The 19,554-nt window shown below is 44.1% G+C and overlaps 1 protein-coding gene and 1 pseudogene across 1 annotated transcript in view; one reads left to right on the top strand and one right to left on the bottom strand.

Annotated features, from left to right (window-relative positions):
* Positions 1 to 10,308, bottom strand: part of tsnax (translin-associated factor X) — a 33,774-nt gene extending 23,466 nt beyond the window's left edge. Inside the window, exons 1-3 of the mRNA XM_031805135.1 lie at positions 10,185 to 10,308; positions 5,245 to 5,340; positions 3,198 to 3,312 (exon numbers count right to left, since the gene is read on the bottom strand). Of these exons, the coding sequence (XP_031660995.1) occupies positions 3,198 to 3,312; positions 5,245 to 5,340; positions 10,185 to 10,200 (227 nt within the window). The 5' untranslated portion in view covers positions 10,201 to 10,308. The remainder of the gene's footprint in view (positions 1 to 3,197; positions 3,313 to 5,244; positions 5,341 to 10,184) is intronic.
* Positions 10,309 to 12,566: 2,258 nt separating this feature from the next.
* LOC109884606 (egl nine homolog 1-like) lies at positions 12,567 to 13,910 on the top strand (annotated as a pseudogene).
* The last annotated feature ends 5,644 nt before the right edge of the window (positions 13,911 to 19,554 follow it).

The following is a 19,554-nucleotide window of genomic DNA, read 5'->3' on the forward strand; positions in this document are numbered from 1 at the left end:
GGTCACATGGTTATCAGATGTTAATGGTCACATGGTTATCAGATGTTAATGGTCACATGGTTATCAGATGTTAATGGTCACATACACATGGTTATCAGATGTTAATGGTCACATACACATGGTTATCAGATGTTAATGGTCACATACACATGGTTATCAGATGTTAATGGTCACATACACATGGTTATCAGATGTTAATGGTCACATACACATGGTTATCAGATGTTAATGGTCACATACACACGGTTATCAGATGTTAATGGTCACATACACATGGTTATCAGATGTTAATGGTCACATGGTTATCAGATGTTAATGGTCACATACACATGGTTATCAGATGTTAATGGTCACGTACACATGGTTATCAGATGTTAATGGTCACATACACATGGTTATCAGATGTTAATGGTCACATACACACGGTTATCAGATGTTAATGGTCACATACACATGGTTATCAGATGTTAATGGTCACATGGTTATCAGATGTTAATGGTCACATACACATGGTTAGTAGATGTTAATGGTCACATACACATGGTTATCAGATGTTAATGGTCACATACACATGGTTATCAGATGTTAATGGTCACATGGTTATCAGATGTTAATGGTCACGTACACATGGTTATCAGATGTTAATGGTCACGTACACATGGTTAGCAGATGTTAATGGTCACATACACATGGTTATCAGATGTTAATGGTCACATACACATGGTTAGTAGATGTTAATGTGAGTGTTGCGAAATGCTTGTGCTTCTAGTTCCCGACTGTGTAGTAATATCTAACAAGTAATCTAACAATTTCACAACAACTACCTTATACACACAAGTGTAAAGGAATGAATAAGAATATCTACATAAAAATATATGAATGAGCGATGGCCGTACGGCATAGGCAAGTAGATGCAGTAGATGGTATCGAGTACAGTATATACATATGAGATGAGTATGTAAACAAAGTGGCATAGTTAAAGTGGCTAGTGATACATGTATTACATAAGGATGCAGTCGATGATGTAGAGTACAGTATATACGTATGAGATGAGTATGTAAACAAAGTGGCATAGTTAAAGTGACTAGTGATACATGTATTACATAAGGATGCAGTCGATGATGTAGAGTACAGTATATACGTATACATATGAGATGAATAATGTAGGGTAAGTAACATTATATAAGGTAGCATTGTTTAAAGTGGCTAGTGATATATTTACATAATTTCCCATTATTAAAGTGGCTGGAGTTGAGTCAGTGTGTTGGCAGCAGCCACTCTATGTTAGTGGTGGCTGTTTAACAGTCTGATGGCCTTGAGATAGAAGCTGTTTTTCAGTCTCTCGGTCCCAGCTTTGATGTGATACATGTATTACATAAAGATGCAGTAGATGTCAGTGTGTTGGCAGCAGCCACTCTATGTTAGTGGCGGCTGTTTAACAGTCTGATGACCAGAGATTTGAGTCAGTGTGTTGGCAGCAGCCACTCTATGTTAGTGGTGGCTGTTTAACAGTCTGATGACCAGAGATTTGAGTCAGTGTGTTTGTCAGCAGCCACTCTATGTTAGTGGTGGCTGTTTGACAGTCTGATGGCCAGAGAGTTGAGTCAGTGTGTTGGCAGCAGCCACTCTATGTTAGTGGCGGCTGTTTAACAGTCTGATGACCAGAGATTTGAGTCAGTGTGTTGGCAGCAGCCACTCTATGTTAGTGGTGGCTGTTTAACAGTCTGATGACCAGAGAGTTGAGTCAGTGTGTTGGCAGCAGCCACTCTATGTTAGTGGTGGCTGTTTGACAGTCTGATGACCAGAGATTTGAGTCAGTGTGTTGGCAGCAGCCACTCTATGTTAGTGGTGGCTGTTTAACAGTCTGATGACCAGAGAGTTGAGTCAGTGTGTTGGCAGCAGCCACTCTATGTTAGTGGTGGCTGTTTGACAGTCTGATGACCAGAGAGTTGAGTCCGTGTGTTGGCAACAGCCACTCTATGTTAGTGGTGGCTGTTTAACAGTCTGATGACCAGAGAGTTGAGTCAGTGTGTTGGCAGCAGCCACTCTATGTTAGTGGTGGCTGTTTAACAGTCTGATGACCAGAGAGTTGAGTCAGTGTGTTGGCAGCAGCCACTCTATGTTAGTGGTGGCTGTTTAACAGTCTGATGACCAGAGAGTTGAGTCAGTGTGTTGGCAGCAGCCACTCTATGTTAGTGGTGGCTGTTTAACAGTCTGATGACCAGAGAGTTGAGTCAGTGTGTTGGCAGCAGCCACTCTATGTTAGTGGTGGCTGTTTAACAGTCTGATGACCAGAGAGTTGAGTCAGTGTTGGCAGCAGCCACTCTATGTTAGTGGTGGCTGTTTAACAGTCTGATGACCAGAGAGTTGAGTCAGTGTGTTGGCAGCAGCCACTCTATGTTAGTGGTGGCTGTTTAACAGTCTGATGACCAGAGAGTTGAGTCAGTGTGTTGGCAGCAGCCACTCTATGTTAGTGGTGGCTGTTTGACAGTCTGATGACCAGAGATTTGAGTCAGTGTGTTGGCAGCAGCCACTCAATGTTAGTGGTGGCTGTTTAACAGTCTGATGACCAGAGAGTTGAGTCAGTGTGTTGGCAGCAGCCACTCTATGTTAGTGGTGGCTGTTTGACAGTCTGATGACCAGAGAGTTGAGTCAGTGTGTTGGCAGCAGCCACTCTATGTTAGTGGTGGCTGTTTAACAGTCTGATGACCAGAGAGTTGAGTCAGTGTGTTGGCAGCAGCCACTCAATGTTAGTGGTGGCTGTTTAACAGTCTGATGACCAGAGATTTGAGTCAGTGTGTTGGCAGCAGCCACTCAATGTTAGTGGTGGCTGTTTAACAGTCTGATGGCCAGAGAGTTGAGTCAGTGTGTTGGCAGCAGCCACTCTATGTTAGTGGTGGCTGTTTAACAGTCTGATGGCCTTGAGATAGAAGCTGTTAACCACTTATTAGACACACTTTCAATGAGAATGATAGATCTGTAACTCACATTTCTACGTGCATTTGGTCAGGTCACCAAAACAGCAACACATTGCAGCTTTAATCAATGCATCCACAAACCTAGATGATATTTAACACTGCATTTGAAAACCATTAGAAGTGGCCAACTATATGAGATTCCTTTTTTTCTTCCGCCTTGCTGCTGAGGACTCCCTTAAGGACCCTGGCAGACCACATTTTGTAGTTCAGACAATTTACCTGGTGACTCTGTGCAGTAGAAATATTGTCCTCTTGCTTTCAATGGTGATGTCTCTGCTGAGTTTGACCAGGCGCTCATGCTTGTCATGTTTGGTATCTAGCTCCTGCTGGAACACTGGCATGGAAGAAATATCTGATGAGTAGTCGATATAAGAATATTTTGAAGGTAAATACACAACGCAGAGGATGAGAGAGGACAAAAAACTAGAGAACTAATGGTCAATAGGGATTGGCCATTGGCTCAGTTGTACTGCAAGGACTTCTGATTGGTCAACCCAAGGCTAGGGTGGGGGGTTATAAATGGCATCATGTTCCTTAGTTCTGTGGAAAAAAGCTGAGGAGAGGGGAGACTGAATATCTACCTCCCAGCATAACATTTATGATTTGTCCTCTCTGAATAAACCTAATTTTCTCCCCCAGATTTGCTTTGAGGATTGTGTTACTGAAGAATAACAGAAACTGCTAAATCTCTCTCTCTACCTACCACAACTATAATGTTATGATTAGTAGGCTGCATCTCTCTCTCTCTACCTACCACAACTATAATGTTATGATTAGTAGGCTGCATCTCTCTCTCTACCTACCACAACTATAATGTTATGATTAGTAGGCTGCATCTCTCTCTCTACCTACCACAACTATAATGTTATGATTAGTAGGCTGCATCTCTCTCTCTACCTACCACAACTATAATGTTATGATTAGTAGGCTGCATCTCTCTCTCTCTACCTACCACAACTATAATGTTATGATTAGTAGGCTGCATCTCTCTCTCTACCTACCACAACTATAATGTTATGATTAGTAGGCTGCATCTCTCTCTCTACCTACCACAACTATAATGTTATGATTAGTAGGCTGCATCTCTCTCTCTACCTACCACAACTATAATGTTATGATTAGTAGGCTGCATCTCTCTCTCTACCTACCACAACTATAATGTTATGATTAGTAGTGAAGAGAGAGGGGAGGTGAAGAGGGGGAGAAAGAGGAGGTGAAGAGGGGGGAGGGGGAAGGAGTGAAGAGGGAGGAGGTGGAAGGAGTGAAGAGGGGGAGAAGGAGGAGGTGAAGAGGGGGAGGTGAAGAGGGGGGGTGAAGAGAGGGAGGTGAAGAGAGAGGTGAAGAGGGGGGAGGTGAAGAGAGAGGAGGTGAAGAGGGGGGAGGTGAAGAGGGGGAGGTGAAGAGAGGAGGTGAAGAGAGAGGAGGTGAAGAGAGGTAAAGAGGGGGAGGTGAAGAGAGAGGAGGTGAAGAGGGGGAGGTGAAGAGAGGAGGTGAAGAGAGAGGAGGTGAAGGGGGAGAAGGAGGAGGTGAAGAGGGAGGAGGTGAAGAGGGGGGAGGTGAAGAGGGGGGAGGTGAAGAAAGAGGAGGTGAAGAGGGGGGAGGTGAAGAGGGGGAAGGTGTGAAGAGGGAGGAGGTGAAGAGGGGGAGGTGAAGAGAGAGGAGGTGAAGAGAGAGGTGAAGAGGGGGGAGATGGAGAGAGAGGAGGTGAAGAGAGAGGAGGTGAAGAGGTGGGAGGTGAAGAGAGAGGAGGTGAAGAGGGGGGAGGTGAAGAGGTAGGAGGTGAAGAGGGGGGAGGTGAAGAGAGGAGGTGAAGAGAGAGATGAAGAGGGGGGAGGTGAAGAGAGAGGAGGTGAAGGGGGGAGAAGGAGGAGGTGAAGAGGGAGGAGGTGAAGAGAGAGGAGGTGAAGATGGGGGAGGTGAAGGGGGGAGAAGGAGGAGGTGAAGAGGGAGGAGGTGAAGAGAGAGGAGGTGAAGAGAGAGGTGAAGAGGGGAGGTGAAGAGAGAGGAGGGGAAGAGGGGGGAGGTGAAGAGGGGGGAGGTGAAGAGGGGGAGGTGAAGAGAGAGTAGGTGAAGAGGGGGGAGGTGAAGAGGGGGGGTGAAGAGGGAGGAAGTGAAGAGAGAGGAGGTGAAGAGGGGGGAGGTGAAGAGAGAGGAGGTGAAGAGGGGGAGGTGAAGAGGGAGGAGGTGAAGAGGGGAGGGGAGAAAGAGGAGTGTACTCTGGGCTGAATGTAAATTCAGGTACCACAGAAAATGATCTAGTAGATACCTTTGAATGCAGCCATCACAGGTGATGTCAGGTTAGCTCCTGTGTCGCGGTCATCTGTTTTCTGACTTGTCTTCATCCTCCGAGGATACCCTTCACCTGAGGAGGGGCGGCAGGTAGCCTAGTGGTTAGAGTGCACTGGTCTAGTAACCGAAAGGTTGCAAGATCGAAACCCCGAGCTGACAAGGTACAAATCTGTAGTTCTGCTCCTGAACAGGCAGTTAACCCACTGTTCCTAGGTCGTCATTGAAAATAATAACTTCTTCTTAACTGACTTGACTAGTTAAATAAATATACATAAAAAAGGAGACAGGGAGATCATGGTTATCAGATGTTAATGGTCACATGGTTATCAGATGTTAATGGTCACATGGTTATCAGATGTTAATGGTCACATGGTTATCAGATGTTAATGGTCACATGGTTATCAGATGTTAATGGTCACATGGTTATCAGATGTTAATGGTCACATGGTTATCAGATGTTAATGGTCACATGGTTATCAGATGTTAATGGTCACATGGTTATCAGATGTTAATGGTCACATGGTTATCAGATGTTAATGGTCACATGGTTATCAGATGTTAATGGTCACCTACACATGGTTATCAGATGTTAATGGTCACATGGTTATCAGATGTTAATGGTCACATACACATGGTTATCAGATGTTAATGGTCACATGGTTATCAGATGTTAATGGTCACATGGTTATCAGATGTTAATGGTCACATGGTTATCAGATGTTAATGGTCACCTACACATGGTTATCAGATGTTAATGGTCACATACACATGGTTATCAGATGTTAATGGTCACATGGTTATCAGATGTTAATGGTCACCTACACATGGTTATCAGATGTTAATGGTCACCTACACATGGTTATCAGATGTTAATGGTCACATGGTTATCAGATGTTAATGGTCACATGGTTATCAGATGTTAATGGTCACATGGTTATCAGATGTTAATGGTCACCTACACATGGTTATCAGATGTTAATGGTCACATGGTTATCAGATGTTAATGGTCACATACACATGGTTATCAGATGTTAATGGTCACATGGTTATCAGATGTTAATGGTCACATGGTTATCAGATGTTAATGGTCACATGGTTATCAGATGTTAATGGTCACCTACACATGGTTATCAGATGTTAATGGTCACATACACATGGTTATCAGATGTTAATGGTCACATGGTTATCAGATGTTAATGGTCACCTACACATGGTTATCAGATGTTAATGGTCACCTACACATGGTTATCAGATGTTAATGGTCACATACACATGGTTATCAGATGTTAATGGTCACATGGTTATCAGATGTTAATGGTCACCTACACATGGTTATCAGATGTTAATGGTCACCTACACATGGTTATCAGATGTTAATGGTCACATACACATGGTTATCAGATGTTAATGGTCACATGGTTATCAGATGTTAATGGTCACATGGTTATCAGATGTTAATGGTCACATGGTTATCAGATGTTAATGGTCACATGGTTATCAGATGTTAATGGTCACATGGTTATCAGATGTTAATGGTCACATGGTTATCAGATGTTAATGGTCACATGGTTATCAGATGTTAATGGTCACATACACATGGTTATCAGATGTTAATGGTCACATGGTTATCAGATGTTAATGGTCACCTACACATGGTTATCAGATGTTAATGGTCACCTACACATGGTTATCAGATGTTAATGGTCACATGGTTATCAGATGTTAATGGTCACCTACACATGGTTATCAGATGTTAATGGTCACATGGTTATCAGATGTTAATGGTCACCTACACATGGTTATCAGATGTTAATGGTCACATGGTTATCAGATGTTAATGGTCACATGGTTATCAGATGTTAATGGTCACATGGTTATCAGATGTTAATGGTCACATGGTTATCAGATGTTAATGGTCACATGGTTATCAGATGTTAATGGTCACATGGTTATCAGATGTTAATGGTCACATGGTTATCAGATGTTAATGGTCACATGGTTATCAGATGTTAATGGTCACATGGTTATCAGATGTTAATGGTCACATACACATGGTTAGCAGATGTTAATGGTCACATACACATGGTTATCAGATGTTAATGGTCACATACACATGGTTATCAGATGTTAATGGTCACATACACATGGTTATCAGATGTTAATGGTCACATGGTTATCAGATGTTAATGGTCACATGGTTATCAGATGTTAATGGTCACTTGGTTATCAGATGTTAATGGTCACATACACATGGTTAGCAGATGTTAATGGTCACATACACATGGTTAGCAGATGTTAATGGTCACATACACATGGTTATCAGATGTTAATGGTCATATACACATGGTTAGCAGATGTTAATGGTCACATACACATGGTTATCAGATGTTAATGGTCACATACACATGGTTAGCAGATGTTAATGGTCACATACACATGGTTAGCAGATGTTAATGGTCACATACACATGGTTAGCAGATGTTAATGGTCACATACACATGGTTATCAGATGTTAATGGTCACATACACATGGTTATCAGATGTTAATGGTCACATACACATGGTTAGTAGATGTTAATGTGAGTGTTGCGAAATGCTTGTGCTTCTAGTTCCGACAATGCAGTAATAACCAACGAGTAATCTAACCTAACAATTCCACAACTACTACCTTATACACACAAGTGCAAAGGGATAAAGAATATGTACATAAAGATATATGAATGAGTGATGGTACAGAACGGCATAGGCAAGATGCAGTAGATGGTATCGAGTACAGTATATACAGTGGGGCAAAAAAGTATTTAGTCAGCCACCAATTGTGTAAGTTCTCCCACTTAAAAAGATGAGAGAGGCCTGTAATTTTCATCATAATTGGTGGCTGACTAAATACTTTTTTGCCCCACTGTAATTTGGAATTTTTGTCTGCGTTGTCGTGACCGCTATTTCCGGTGGATTCCTGGGCATAACGCACCAAACTAACGGAGGTATTTGGATATAAAAAATATCTTTATGGAACAAAAGGAACATTTGCTGTCTAACTGGGAGTCTCGTGAGTGAAAACATCAAAAGATCATCAAAGGTAAACGGTTAATTTGATTGCTTTTCTGATTTTCGTGACCAAGCTTCCTGATGCTAAGTGGAAATAATGCTATGCTATCGATACGCTTGTATTGCTTTCGCTGTAAAGCATAATTTCAAAATCTGAGACGACAAGGTGATTAACAAAAGGCTAAGCTGTGTTTCAAAATATTTCACTTGTGATTTCATGAATATGAATATTTTCTAGTAATATTTTTTGACTGTGCTATTCGGGAGGGGTAGTTCTAAGAGGTTTTAAATGCAAGTAAAACTAAATGCATGCTCTTCAATCGATCGCTACCAGCACCTGCCCGCCCGTCCAGCATCACTATTCTGGACGGTTCTGACTTAGAATATGTGGACAACTACAAATACCTAGGTGTCTGGTTAGACTGTAAACTCTCCTTCCAGACTCACATTAAGCATCTCCAATCCAAAATGAAATCTAGAATCGTCTTCCTATTTCGCAACAAAGCATCCTTCACTCATGCTGCCTAACATGCCCTCATAATACTGATCATCCTACCGATCCTTGACTTCGGTGATGTCATTTACAAAATAGCCCCCAACACTACTCAGCAAATTGGATGCAGTCTATGACAGTGCCATCCATTTTGTCACCAAAGCCCCATATACTACCCACCACTGCGACCTGTATGCTCTCGTTGGCTGGCCCTTGCTTCATACTCGTCGCCAAACCCACTGGAACCAGGTCATCTTTAAGTCTATGCTAGGTAAAGCCCTGCCTTATCTCAGCTCACTGGTCACCATAGCAGCATCCACCCGTAGCACGCGCTCCAGCAGGTATTTCTCACTGGTCATCCCCAAAGCCAATTTCTCTTTTGGCCGCCTTTCCTTCCAGTTCTCTGCTGAAAAATGACTAGAACGAACAGGAAAAAAATCACTGAAGCTGGAGACTCATATCTCCCTCACTAGCTTTTGATTTTTTTTGCTGCTTTTGCACCCCAGTATCTCTACTTGCACATTCATCTTCTGCACATCTATCACTCCAGTGTTTAATTGCTAAATTGTAATTATTTCGTCACTATGGCCTATTTTTTGCCTTTCTTCCCTTATCTTACCTCATTTGCACACACTGTATATAGACTTTTTTCTATTGTGTTATTGACTTGTTCTCAACTTGCCTACCTGGTTAAATAAAGGTGAAATAAAAATGTACAAATTAAATTCCCATGGAAAGTTTCCACCTCTGAATATTCCCCAAACTGTGCAACCCTAGGCAATAAGGCACCTTGGGGGTTTGTGGCATATAAGGACCATATATAATACCACGGCTACGGGCTGTATCCAGGCACTTCGCATTGCGTCCTGCTGAAGAACAGCCCTTAGCCGTGGTATATTGGCCATATACCACACCTCCTTGGTCCTTATTAGTTAAAAATACCACAGCTTTCAGCCAATCAGAATTCAGGGTTCAAACCACTACGTTTATAATTTACATTATAAACGGTATTACAAAACATGTATTTTTACTGGTTTAATTACGTTGGTAACCAGTTTATATTAGCAATAAGGCACCTCGGTAGTTTGTTGTATTTGACCAATATTCCACGGCTAAGGGCTGTATCCAGGCACTCCGCATTGCGTCATGCGTAAGAAAGTATATTGTCCATCTACCACACCCCATTGGGGCTTATTGCATAAATATAGCGAGTGTAGGCTTTATGGAACAAACGTGATTAGCTAGCTAGCTATGTGAATTCCACATGTGGCGCTGCATTGATGCGAAATTAGGAGTCCGCAGTTTTCTCCTTTTATCAAATACAGAGCATTGCGACTTTACACATCATACATAATGTTAATAATGAATTTGATTACCTTCCCGCTTGCTCATAACTTCTATATAATCGTATTATCGTACAGGAATGTTCTTATTTTACAGTTACCTAGCTAGCAGCATTCTAATTACAACCTTAAGTGACTGTTTATTTGGGATTGTGTGCAAGTTGAAGAAGCATGATACCCATGTAAATCGCCTTAACCATTAGAGTTATTTTGATTCATCAAATACATTTTCAGAAGAACAGAAGGATACTGGAAGAATACTGAAAAACCCTACACAATGTTTGCATTATTTTATGTAATGTAGAAGAGTAAACACAAAGCTTTGTTGTATTCGAATATTCCGGCATTCCTAGGGAAACCCCCTTCTTTTGGAGCGATGCATTTTGGGAAATGTAGTTTCTGGTAGAACAGCCGTGGTGTCCGTGATGATCCGTTTAAAAAAAATGTATTTGTCAACTTTTGTTCAAAATTGATAGGCTACATAAGCATCATTGCCATTTGCCTATAGCCTATGTAATAAATCAGCCTATAGCAAAGATTCCTCGGCTTTGTAATACTTAGGTTCAGACTACAGAGCACCAACATTACAAGGACAGTATTAATAGGCCAGAAATAACAGAATAATCCCTTATCTTTTGTTTTTATTTGATTTACAAATCTATTTTAGTGTACATATCTGTTAAATAGTTAGTAGACATACATAACAAAGCTGGGACTTTGTGACCTCTATTATTGGACAGATCAGATTTTCTCTCTCTCTCTCTCTCTCTCTCTCTCTCTCTCAATTTAAGGGCTTTATTGGCATGGGAAACATAATTACAATGAAAAAGCAAGTGTAATAGGTAATAAACAAAAGTGAAATAAATAATAAAAATGAACAGTAAACATTACACTCACAACATTTCCAAAAGGATAAAGACATGGCAAATGTCATATGATGTCTATATATACGACGTGCAAATGCTTAAATTACAAAAGGGAAAATAAATCAACATAAATATAGGTTGTATTTACGATGGTGCTTGTTCTTCACTGGTTTCCCTTTTCTTGTGGCAGCAGGGCACACATCTTGCTGATGTGATGGCACACTGTGATATTTCACCCAAAAGATATGGGAGTTTATCAAAATGGGGTTTGTTTTCGAATTCTTTGTGGATCTGTGTAATCTGAGGGAAATGCGTGTCTCGAATATGGTCATACATTTGGCAGGTTAGGAAGTGCAGCTCTGTCCCGAGGAAACCCGACTGTGTACGTGCCACACGCCTGGTGCCGTCTTGGAGAGCTGCCGTGCGTCCTTGTGGGCTGCACTGAACAGGGAACAGGCCTCTCTTTGCAAATAAATTAATTTAAAATCCTACAATGTGATTTTCTGGATTTTTTTTCTCATTTTGTCTGTCATAGATTAAGTGTACCTATGATGAAAATTACAGGCCTCTCTCATCTTTTTAAGTTGGAGAACCTGCACAATTGGTGGCTGGCTAAATACTTTCCCCCCACTGTCGATGCAGAGTAGATGCCAGTTCAGTTGCACTGAGCAGTTATGGCAATGCATTACATTTTTATTTCAAATCAAATCAAATCATCAGGTGCTTCTACACCTGCATTGCTTGCTGTTTGGGGTTTTAGGCTGGGTTTCTGTACAGCACTTTGAGATATCAGCTGATGTACGAAGGGCTATATAAATACATTTGATTTGATTAAATGTATTTACTTTCATTTATTTGTTCTATGCACAGCTAACTTTCAAAATGTCGAATTATTCTATGCACATTTTAATACCGAATGTAGGCCAATAAAAACAGGGAGGAGATTTTGAGGACATAATAAGGTTATTTTTGTAATATCTTAGCACACTGAGGCAGGGATGCGGGGAGAAGAACCACATTTCTCAGATGTCATGGGTCAAGTGCAAGTACAGATGATCACATGTAGCATCACCCTCATGCACTCCAGGTAAGTTCATGTACATACGTGACAATTGTTGTATTCTCGGGCTAAGTCCAGAGGAAGAGGGAGACCCAACTCGAGGAAAAAAATGTGTCTCCCTCCAGCAGGTGGCGTTTTCCTGTTGTTTCACCCACCAAGCAAGGAGACTTTAAATTGATGTCAATGAGAGTTTCGAATTTGGTCAACAAAGAAATTAATGGCTTATTTCTACGTGAGGTTTATTTGATCGATTAGAGGTTTCTTAATGCTTAAGTTGTTACGAGTGTACGGCTATAAGTAGGACACGTGACATCCCGGTAAAAAAACACTTATAGTTCCTGTTTGTATCATAATGGGTCGTGAATGGGAGTCCCATAGTGCGGCGCACAATTGGCTCAGCGTGGTCCGGGTTTGACCAGTGTAGGCCGTCATTGTAAATAATAATGTGTTCTTAACTGACTTACCTTGTGAAATAAAGGTTTAAAAATATATATATGTTGTCTCGAGATGGCTATACATATTCATGACATGAGACTAGTAGCATAATACAGGCGGTTGACGTCAACAACCCGAATCAAATGTTACAAAATGGATTACAATAATGAGATGTATCCACCCATTCAAAGAAAGGAGAGACGGGAGCAAGACAGACTGCCGTCGCTTTGTGGACAACGATTGTTAGCGCAGAGGGACAGGTATCTTGTCAGTGTATCCATAATATTTGCATAGCCCAACGTTTTGCAACTAAAACTAGAGTTTCTACTAGACACATTCAGGCTCCCCGCTGTCTTCCGTTGAAGAAACGTTTTGCTACGGAATGGCGTGATGGATGAGCCACGGAGAGAGGGAGCGCGGAGCTGAATATACATACTGTCATCCGTGTAGGACACCGACGGGCGCACACGGGGAAGGGTACCATGCGGGACAGATGGTTAGCGCCTCGCTACAAAACGACCCGGAGACTTGGATTTATCGATATGTTGGGCTCGAACGCACCGACTCTCCTATTAAAGTGTAATATAAAGTAAACAACAGAATACCTGTGATGAAATGATCGGGTCTTATGTCGTCGGGAGCTGGTTTTCAGGTTCACTCTGTGTGTATTACATCCACATTGATCAGTAGAAGGACGAGTGTAAAGGATTAGATTTTAAGACCGTAACATTAGTCAACTTTACTTCCAACTGCACACATGGAGACTAAACATAAGACTGTAGCCCAGACTACTCAGGACTTGGAGCGAGAAAGACAGTATTGTGAACTTTGTGGGGAAATGGAAAATCTCCTCAAGTGCGGCCGGTGTCGAAACTCGTTTTACTGCAGCAAGGAGCACCAGAAGCAGCACTGGAAAATGCACAAGGTGAATTGTAAAGAATCCGAGGCGAAGTCGTAGGTTTCAAAACAGAAACCTGCTGGACGTCAGGCACCGTTTCGGGGGATAGAGGGACAGACACTACCGGAACAAAACACCCGTGCTACATCTCGGAGTGGAGAGACTATAATGAAAGGGTTCATAACCAGCGCGGTGTCCTCGGTCTATAAGCCCGGCTGGTTGAATAACCATACCAAACCCTGCGGACAAACCACCACCCGGTCCACGCCTCAGAAACTCGCCAGGGAGTACATCGTCCCGTGTATGACTAAGCATGGGATATGTGTAGTTGACAACTTCATCGGCGGGGAAAAGGGGCTGGCCATCCTGGAGGACGTTAAAGTGCTGCATAAAACCGTGAAGTTTACCGACGGTCAGTTGGTCAGTCAGAAAACGGACTCCATTAAAGACATTAGGGGGGGGGGGGTAAGATCACATGGATCGAGGGCCGAGAGTGTTAGAAATTGGATATGTAGACGGACGAGTCGGTCAAGGATCGATTCAGACAAGGTGGTAAATTGTATGACAAGCTACAGTTTATTCAGAGTGAAGATATCTAGAACAGCGTAATTACGGCTCTCCCGATGGTTCGTACGGAAGCGCAGACGAAGAAGAGACCGTTACAATCAGTACACCACTATTATATAGAAAAGAAAGTAGGTTGATTCTGGAAGATCGGATCTTTGGATTGGTTCAGCTGGGGTGTAGTCTGTAGTCTTCCGCCATTGGCTCAGTAGTCTGTCCGTCATCGTAGAATCCTCTTCGGGCATTCAACGTTCAGCTACAACGGAGATCATGTGTGTGTGCGCTGGTTTTGGCCATTAGTGTAATGCGGGAGCTATCCTGTAGGGGACCCCACAGGCTCAACTCTGAGTTGTAGCCCTTTATCAACAATAGTTTGGTCACCTGCATAAGAAATAGCATTTCTCTACAAGAGTCCGGGTGTGAGAAGATCCGCTTCCTCAAGAGCCATATGGATGATCTGGCCAGACATTGTAATGGTCAACGGGGGAACTTTACAATTAATGGACGGACTAAAGTAAGTAGCCAGGTTAAATACATTTAAACTTGGGTATAATCCTTGTCTTGGACCATATTGGCCCAGCGTCGTCCAGGTTTAGCCAGGGTAGGCTGTCACTGTAACTAAGAATTTGTTCTTAACTGACTTGCCTAGTTAAATCCAGGTTACATGTGAAGTCCTATAGACAAGGCTGTGTCCCAAAGGGCACCCTGTTCCCTACATTAAGCCCTTTGGATCCTGGTCAAAAGTAGTCCACTAGAAAATAGGGTGACATTTGGTTTGGACTATAGGTGTGGTTACAACAGCATGACTGTGGGATTACATGTATTACTAGTAATCAAAATGCCAGGAACATTTCTCCTGTTGAATGCTTCAGATATACATGTGCTGGGGCTTTCCATAGGCCTTCATGTTAGCTGTACACGTCGTATAGTCGTAATATATAACTTTGTGTGTGTGTGTGTGTGTGTGTGTGTGTGTGTGTGTGTGTGTGTGTGTGTGTGTGTGTGTGTGTGTGTGTGTGTGTGTGTGTGTGTGTGTGTGTGTGTGTGTGTGTGTGTGTGTGTGTGTGTGTGTGTGTGTGTGCATTTTGCATTTGCATTTGACTCCTGCATACTTTGTTGACTACAAACTTTCTTTACCCGACCGTGGGACAGACTGTTTGTTCCCACACTGAGGACTCTGACTCTCTATTGGTTACACAGACTTTTGGCCTCCCATCCTATTCTAACCACCTCTCGCCAGCTTTGTATTCATGTATACTGTAGGTAGGGGTAAAGGATAGATAATAGACAGTAACAGCAGTATACTGTAGGTAGGGGTAAAGGATAGATAATAGACAGTAACAGCAGTATACTGTAGGTATGGGTAAAGGATAGATAATAGACAGTAACAGCAGTATACTGTAGGTAGGGGTAAAGGATAGATAATAGACAGTAACAGCAGTATACTGTAGGTAGGGGTAAAGGATAGATAATAGACAGTAGCAGCAGTATACTGTAGGTAGGGGTAAAGGATAGATAATAGACAGTAACAGCAGAATATGTGGTGATTGTGGAAGTGTGTGTGGCATCAGAGTGTGTGTGTGGACGTATGTAGTGTGTGTGTTGGTGAGTGTGTGTGATTCGTCAGTGCAGGTGGTCTGGGTAACCTTTTGATTAGCTATGTAGCAGTCTTGTTTAGCAGTCTCATGACTTGGGGGGTAGAAGCTGTTCAGGGTCCTGTTGGTTCCCGACTTGGTGAGCTGGCCTTCTTCTACTCTACCCTACCCCCCCCCCCCCCCCCCAAGTTGCTTGGGCCGGAGAGAGGGGAGAGAGGTCAATCGTGTATAGGATGGATTTGATATATGCCTGTTGATATGGAGGATTGTTTATGGTTCTGAGTTTGAGAAGAGAACATAGTTTAGGAGACAAAGCTGAACGATGAATTATGCCGATGCTGTCTTATCCTGTGTGTGTCTTTGCTATAAAGGATCTCAGTTGAAATGTGGTGGGGACTCTCAGAGAATCCATTGATAGACACTGAATTGATCTGAGAGTCACAGGGTTGTGATAGAGCTCATATAATTAAAGATGGACTTTGTGATAACTAACTCTGACTTGTGTGTCGTTTGCTCTCATGATTTGGTAAATAGAGGACATTTCCACAACACTGGGCTGGTGGAGGACAGGGGGAGAGACTGGGCTGGTGGAGGACAGGGGGAGAGACTGGGCTGGTGGAGGACAGGGGGAGAGACTGGGCTGGTGGAGGACTGGGGGAGAGACTGGGCTGGTGGAGGACTGGGGGTGAGACTGGGCTGGTGGAGGACTGGGGGAGAGACTGGGCTGGTGGAGGACAGGGGGAGAGACTGGGCTGGTGGAGGACTGGGGGAGAGACTGGGCTGGTGGAGGACTGGGGGAGAGACTGGGCTGGTGGAGGACTGGGGGAGAGACTGGGCTGGTGGAGGACTGGGGGAGAGACTGGGCTGGTGGAGGACTGGGGGAGAGACTGGGCTGGTGGAGGACTGGGGGAGAGACTGGGCTGGTGGAGGACTGGGGGATAGACTGGGCTGGTGGAGGACTGGGGGATAGACTGGGCTGGTGGAGGACTGGGGGAGAGACTGGGCTGGTGGAGGACTGAGGGAGAGACTGGGCTGGTGGAGGACTGGGGGAGAGACTGGGCTGGTGGAGGACTGGGGGAGAGATGGGGCTGGTGGAGGACTGGGGGAGAGACTGGGCTGGTGGAGGACTGGGGGATAGACTGGGCTGGGGGAGAGACTGGGCTGGTGGAGGACTGGGGGAGAGACTGGGCTGGTGGAGGACTGGGGGAGAGACTGGGCTGGTGGAGGACTGGGGGAGAGACTGGGCTGGTGGAGGACTGGGGGAGAGACTGGGCTGGTGGAGGACTGGGGGAGAGACTGGGCTGGTGGAGGACTGGGGGAGAGACTGGGCTGGTGGAGGACTGGGGGATAGACTGGGCTGGTGGAGGACTGGGGGATAGACTGGGCTGGTGGAGGACTGGGGGAGAGACTGGGCTGGTGGAGGACTGAGGGAGAGACTGGGCTGGTGGAGGACTGGGGGAGAGACTGGGCTGGTGGAGGACTGGGGGAGAGATGGGGCTGGTGGAGGACTGGGGGAGAGACTGGGCTGGTGGAGGACTGGGGGATAGACTGGGCTGGGGGAGAGACTGGGCTGGTGGAGGACTGGGGGAGAGACTGGGCTGGTGGAGGACTGGGGGAGAGACTGGTCTGGTGGAGGACTGGGGGAGAGACTGGGCTGGTGGAGGACTGGGGGATAGACTGGGCTGGGGGAGAGACTGGGCTGGTGGAGGACTGGGGGAGAGACTGGGCTGGTGGAGGACTGGGGGAGAGACTGGACTGGTAGGCAAGTTGAAAACAAGTTCTCGTTTAAAACTGCGACCTGGCCAAGATAAAGCAAAAGCAGTGTGCCACAGACAACAACACAGAGTTACACATGGAGTAAACAATAAACAAGCCAATAACACAATAAACAAGTCAATGACACAGTAGGAAAAAAAATAAGGTCTATATATAGTGTGTGCAAAAGGCATGAGGAGGTAGGCAGTAAATAGGCCATAGGAGTGAATAATTACAATTTAGCAGATTAACACTGGATTGATAAATGAGCAGATGATGATGTGCAAGTAGAGGTACTGGTGTGCAAAAGAGCAGAAAAGTACATTTAATAAAAACAGTATGGGGATGAGGTAGTTAGATTGGGTGGGCTATTCACAGGTGGACTATGTACAGCTGCAGCAATCGGTTAGCTGCTCAGATAGCAGATGTTTGAAGTTGGTGAGGGAGATAAGTCTCCAACTTCAGCGATTTTTGCAATTCGTTCCAGTCACTGGCAGCAGAGAACTAGAAGGAAAGGCGGCCAAAGGAGGTGTTGGCTTTGGGGATGATCAGTGAGATATACCTGCTGGAACGTGTGCTATGGTTGGGTGTTGTTATCGTGACCAGTGAGCTGAGATAAGGCAGAGCTTTACCTAGCATAGACTTATAGGTGACCTGGAGCCAGTGGGTCTGGCAACGAATATGTAGCAAGGGCCAGCCGACTAGAGCATACAGGTCGCAGTGGTGGGTGGTATAAGGTGATTTGGGAACAAAACGGGTGGCACTGTGATAGACTGCAACCAGTTTGCTGAGTAGAGTATTGGAAGCTATTTTGTAGATGACATCACCAAAGTCGAAAATCGGTAGGATAGTCAGTTTTACTAGGGTAAGTTCAGCGGCATTAGTGAAGGAGGCTTTGTTGCGAAATAGAAAGTCGATTCTAGATTTGATTTTGGATTGGAGATGTTTAATATGAGCCTGGAAGGAGAGTTTACAGTCCTACCAGACACCTAGGTATTTGTAGTTGTCCACATATTCTAGGTCGGAACCGTCTAGGGTGGTGATGCTAGTCGGGCAGGCGGGTGCGGGCAGCGAACGGATTTGGTTTTACTAGCGTTTAAGAGCAGTTGGAGGCCATGGAAGGAGTTTTGTATGTCATTGAAGCTCGTTTGGAGGTTAGTTAGCACAGTGTCCAAGGAAGGGCCAGAAGTATACAGAATGGGTTCGTCTGCGTAGAGGTGGATCAGGGAATCACCCGCAGCAAGAGCGACATCATTGATATATACAGGGAAAATAGTCGGCCCGAGAATTGAACCCTGTTGAACCCCATAGAGACTGCCCGAGGTTCGAACAACATGCCCTCCGATTTGACACACTGAACTATCTTTAAGGTAGGGCTTAAACCTCTTGGACATGGGTAGGGCCTAAACCTCTTGGACATGGGTAGGGCCTAAACCTCTTGGACACGGGTAGGGTCTAAACCTCTTGGACACGGGTAGGGCCTAAACCTCTTGGACACGGGTAGGGCCTAAACCTCTTGGACACGGGTAGAGCCTAAACCTCTTGGACACGGGTAGGGCCTAAACCTCTTGGACACGGGTAGGGCCTAAACCTCTTGGACACGGGTAGGGCCTAAACCTCTTGGACATGGGTAGGGCCTAAACCTCATGCCCGTGCAGTACTCTATTCACTAGCTTCATTTGTCCTTCTCGGGATCGTGGCTCTAAATAACAAAACTGGCTAGTTTGCCTATACAGTGCATTCGGAAAGTATTCAGGCCCCTTGTCTTTTTCCACATTTTGTTACGTTACAGCCTTATTCTGAAATGGATTACATTTTTCCCCCTCCAATCTACACACACTACCCCATAATGACAAAGCTAAAACAGGTTTAGAATTTAGCAAATGTATTAAAAATAGGAAACAATCACATTTACATACAGTCATGAAAAGGTAAGTACACCCTTTGGAAAGACCCTTTTTAATATAATAACATATTTGGACACATGGACATTTGAGCTAAATTCCAACCACAAAATGTTTTACTTTGAAACTGTTATGCAATTAAAATAAACAAAAAGGCAATATGCTGAATAAAAAATGTTTACACCTCTACCATCACCTACAATTAGGATCAGGTGCACCAAAACAGATGCAAATTATTAGGAAATCATAAGAGTACCTTGGGAGGGTCCTACCTTCCATAAAGATTAGAAGCTCGGTCTGGTTTGGTCTTAACATTATGACTATAA

This window comes from Oncorhynchus kisutch, linkage group LG25, assembly GCF_002021735.2.
Source record: "Oncorhynchus kisutch isolate 150728-3 linkage group LG25, Okis_V2, whole genome shotgun sequence".
Classification (NCBI taxonomy): domain Eukaryota; kingdom Metazoa; phylum Chordata; class Actinopteri; order Salmoniformes; family Salmonidae; genus Oncorhynchus; species Oncorhynchus kisutch.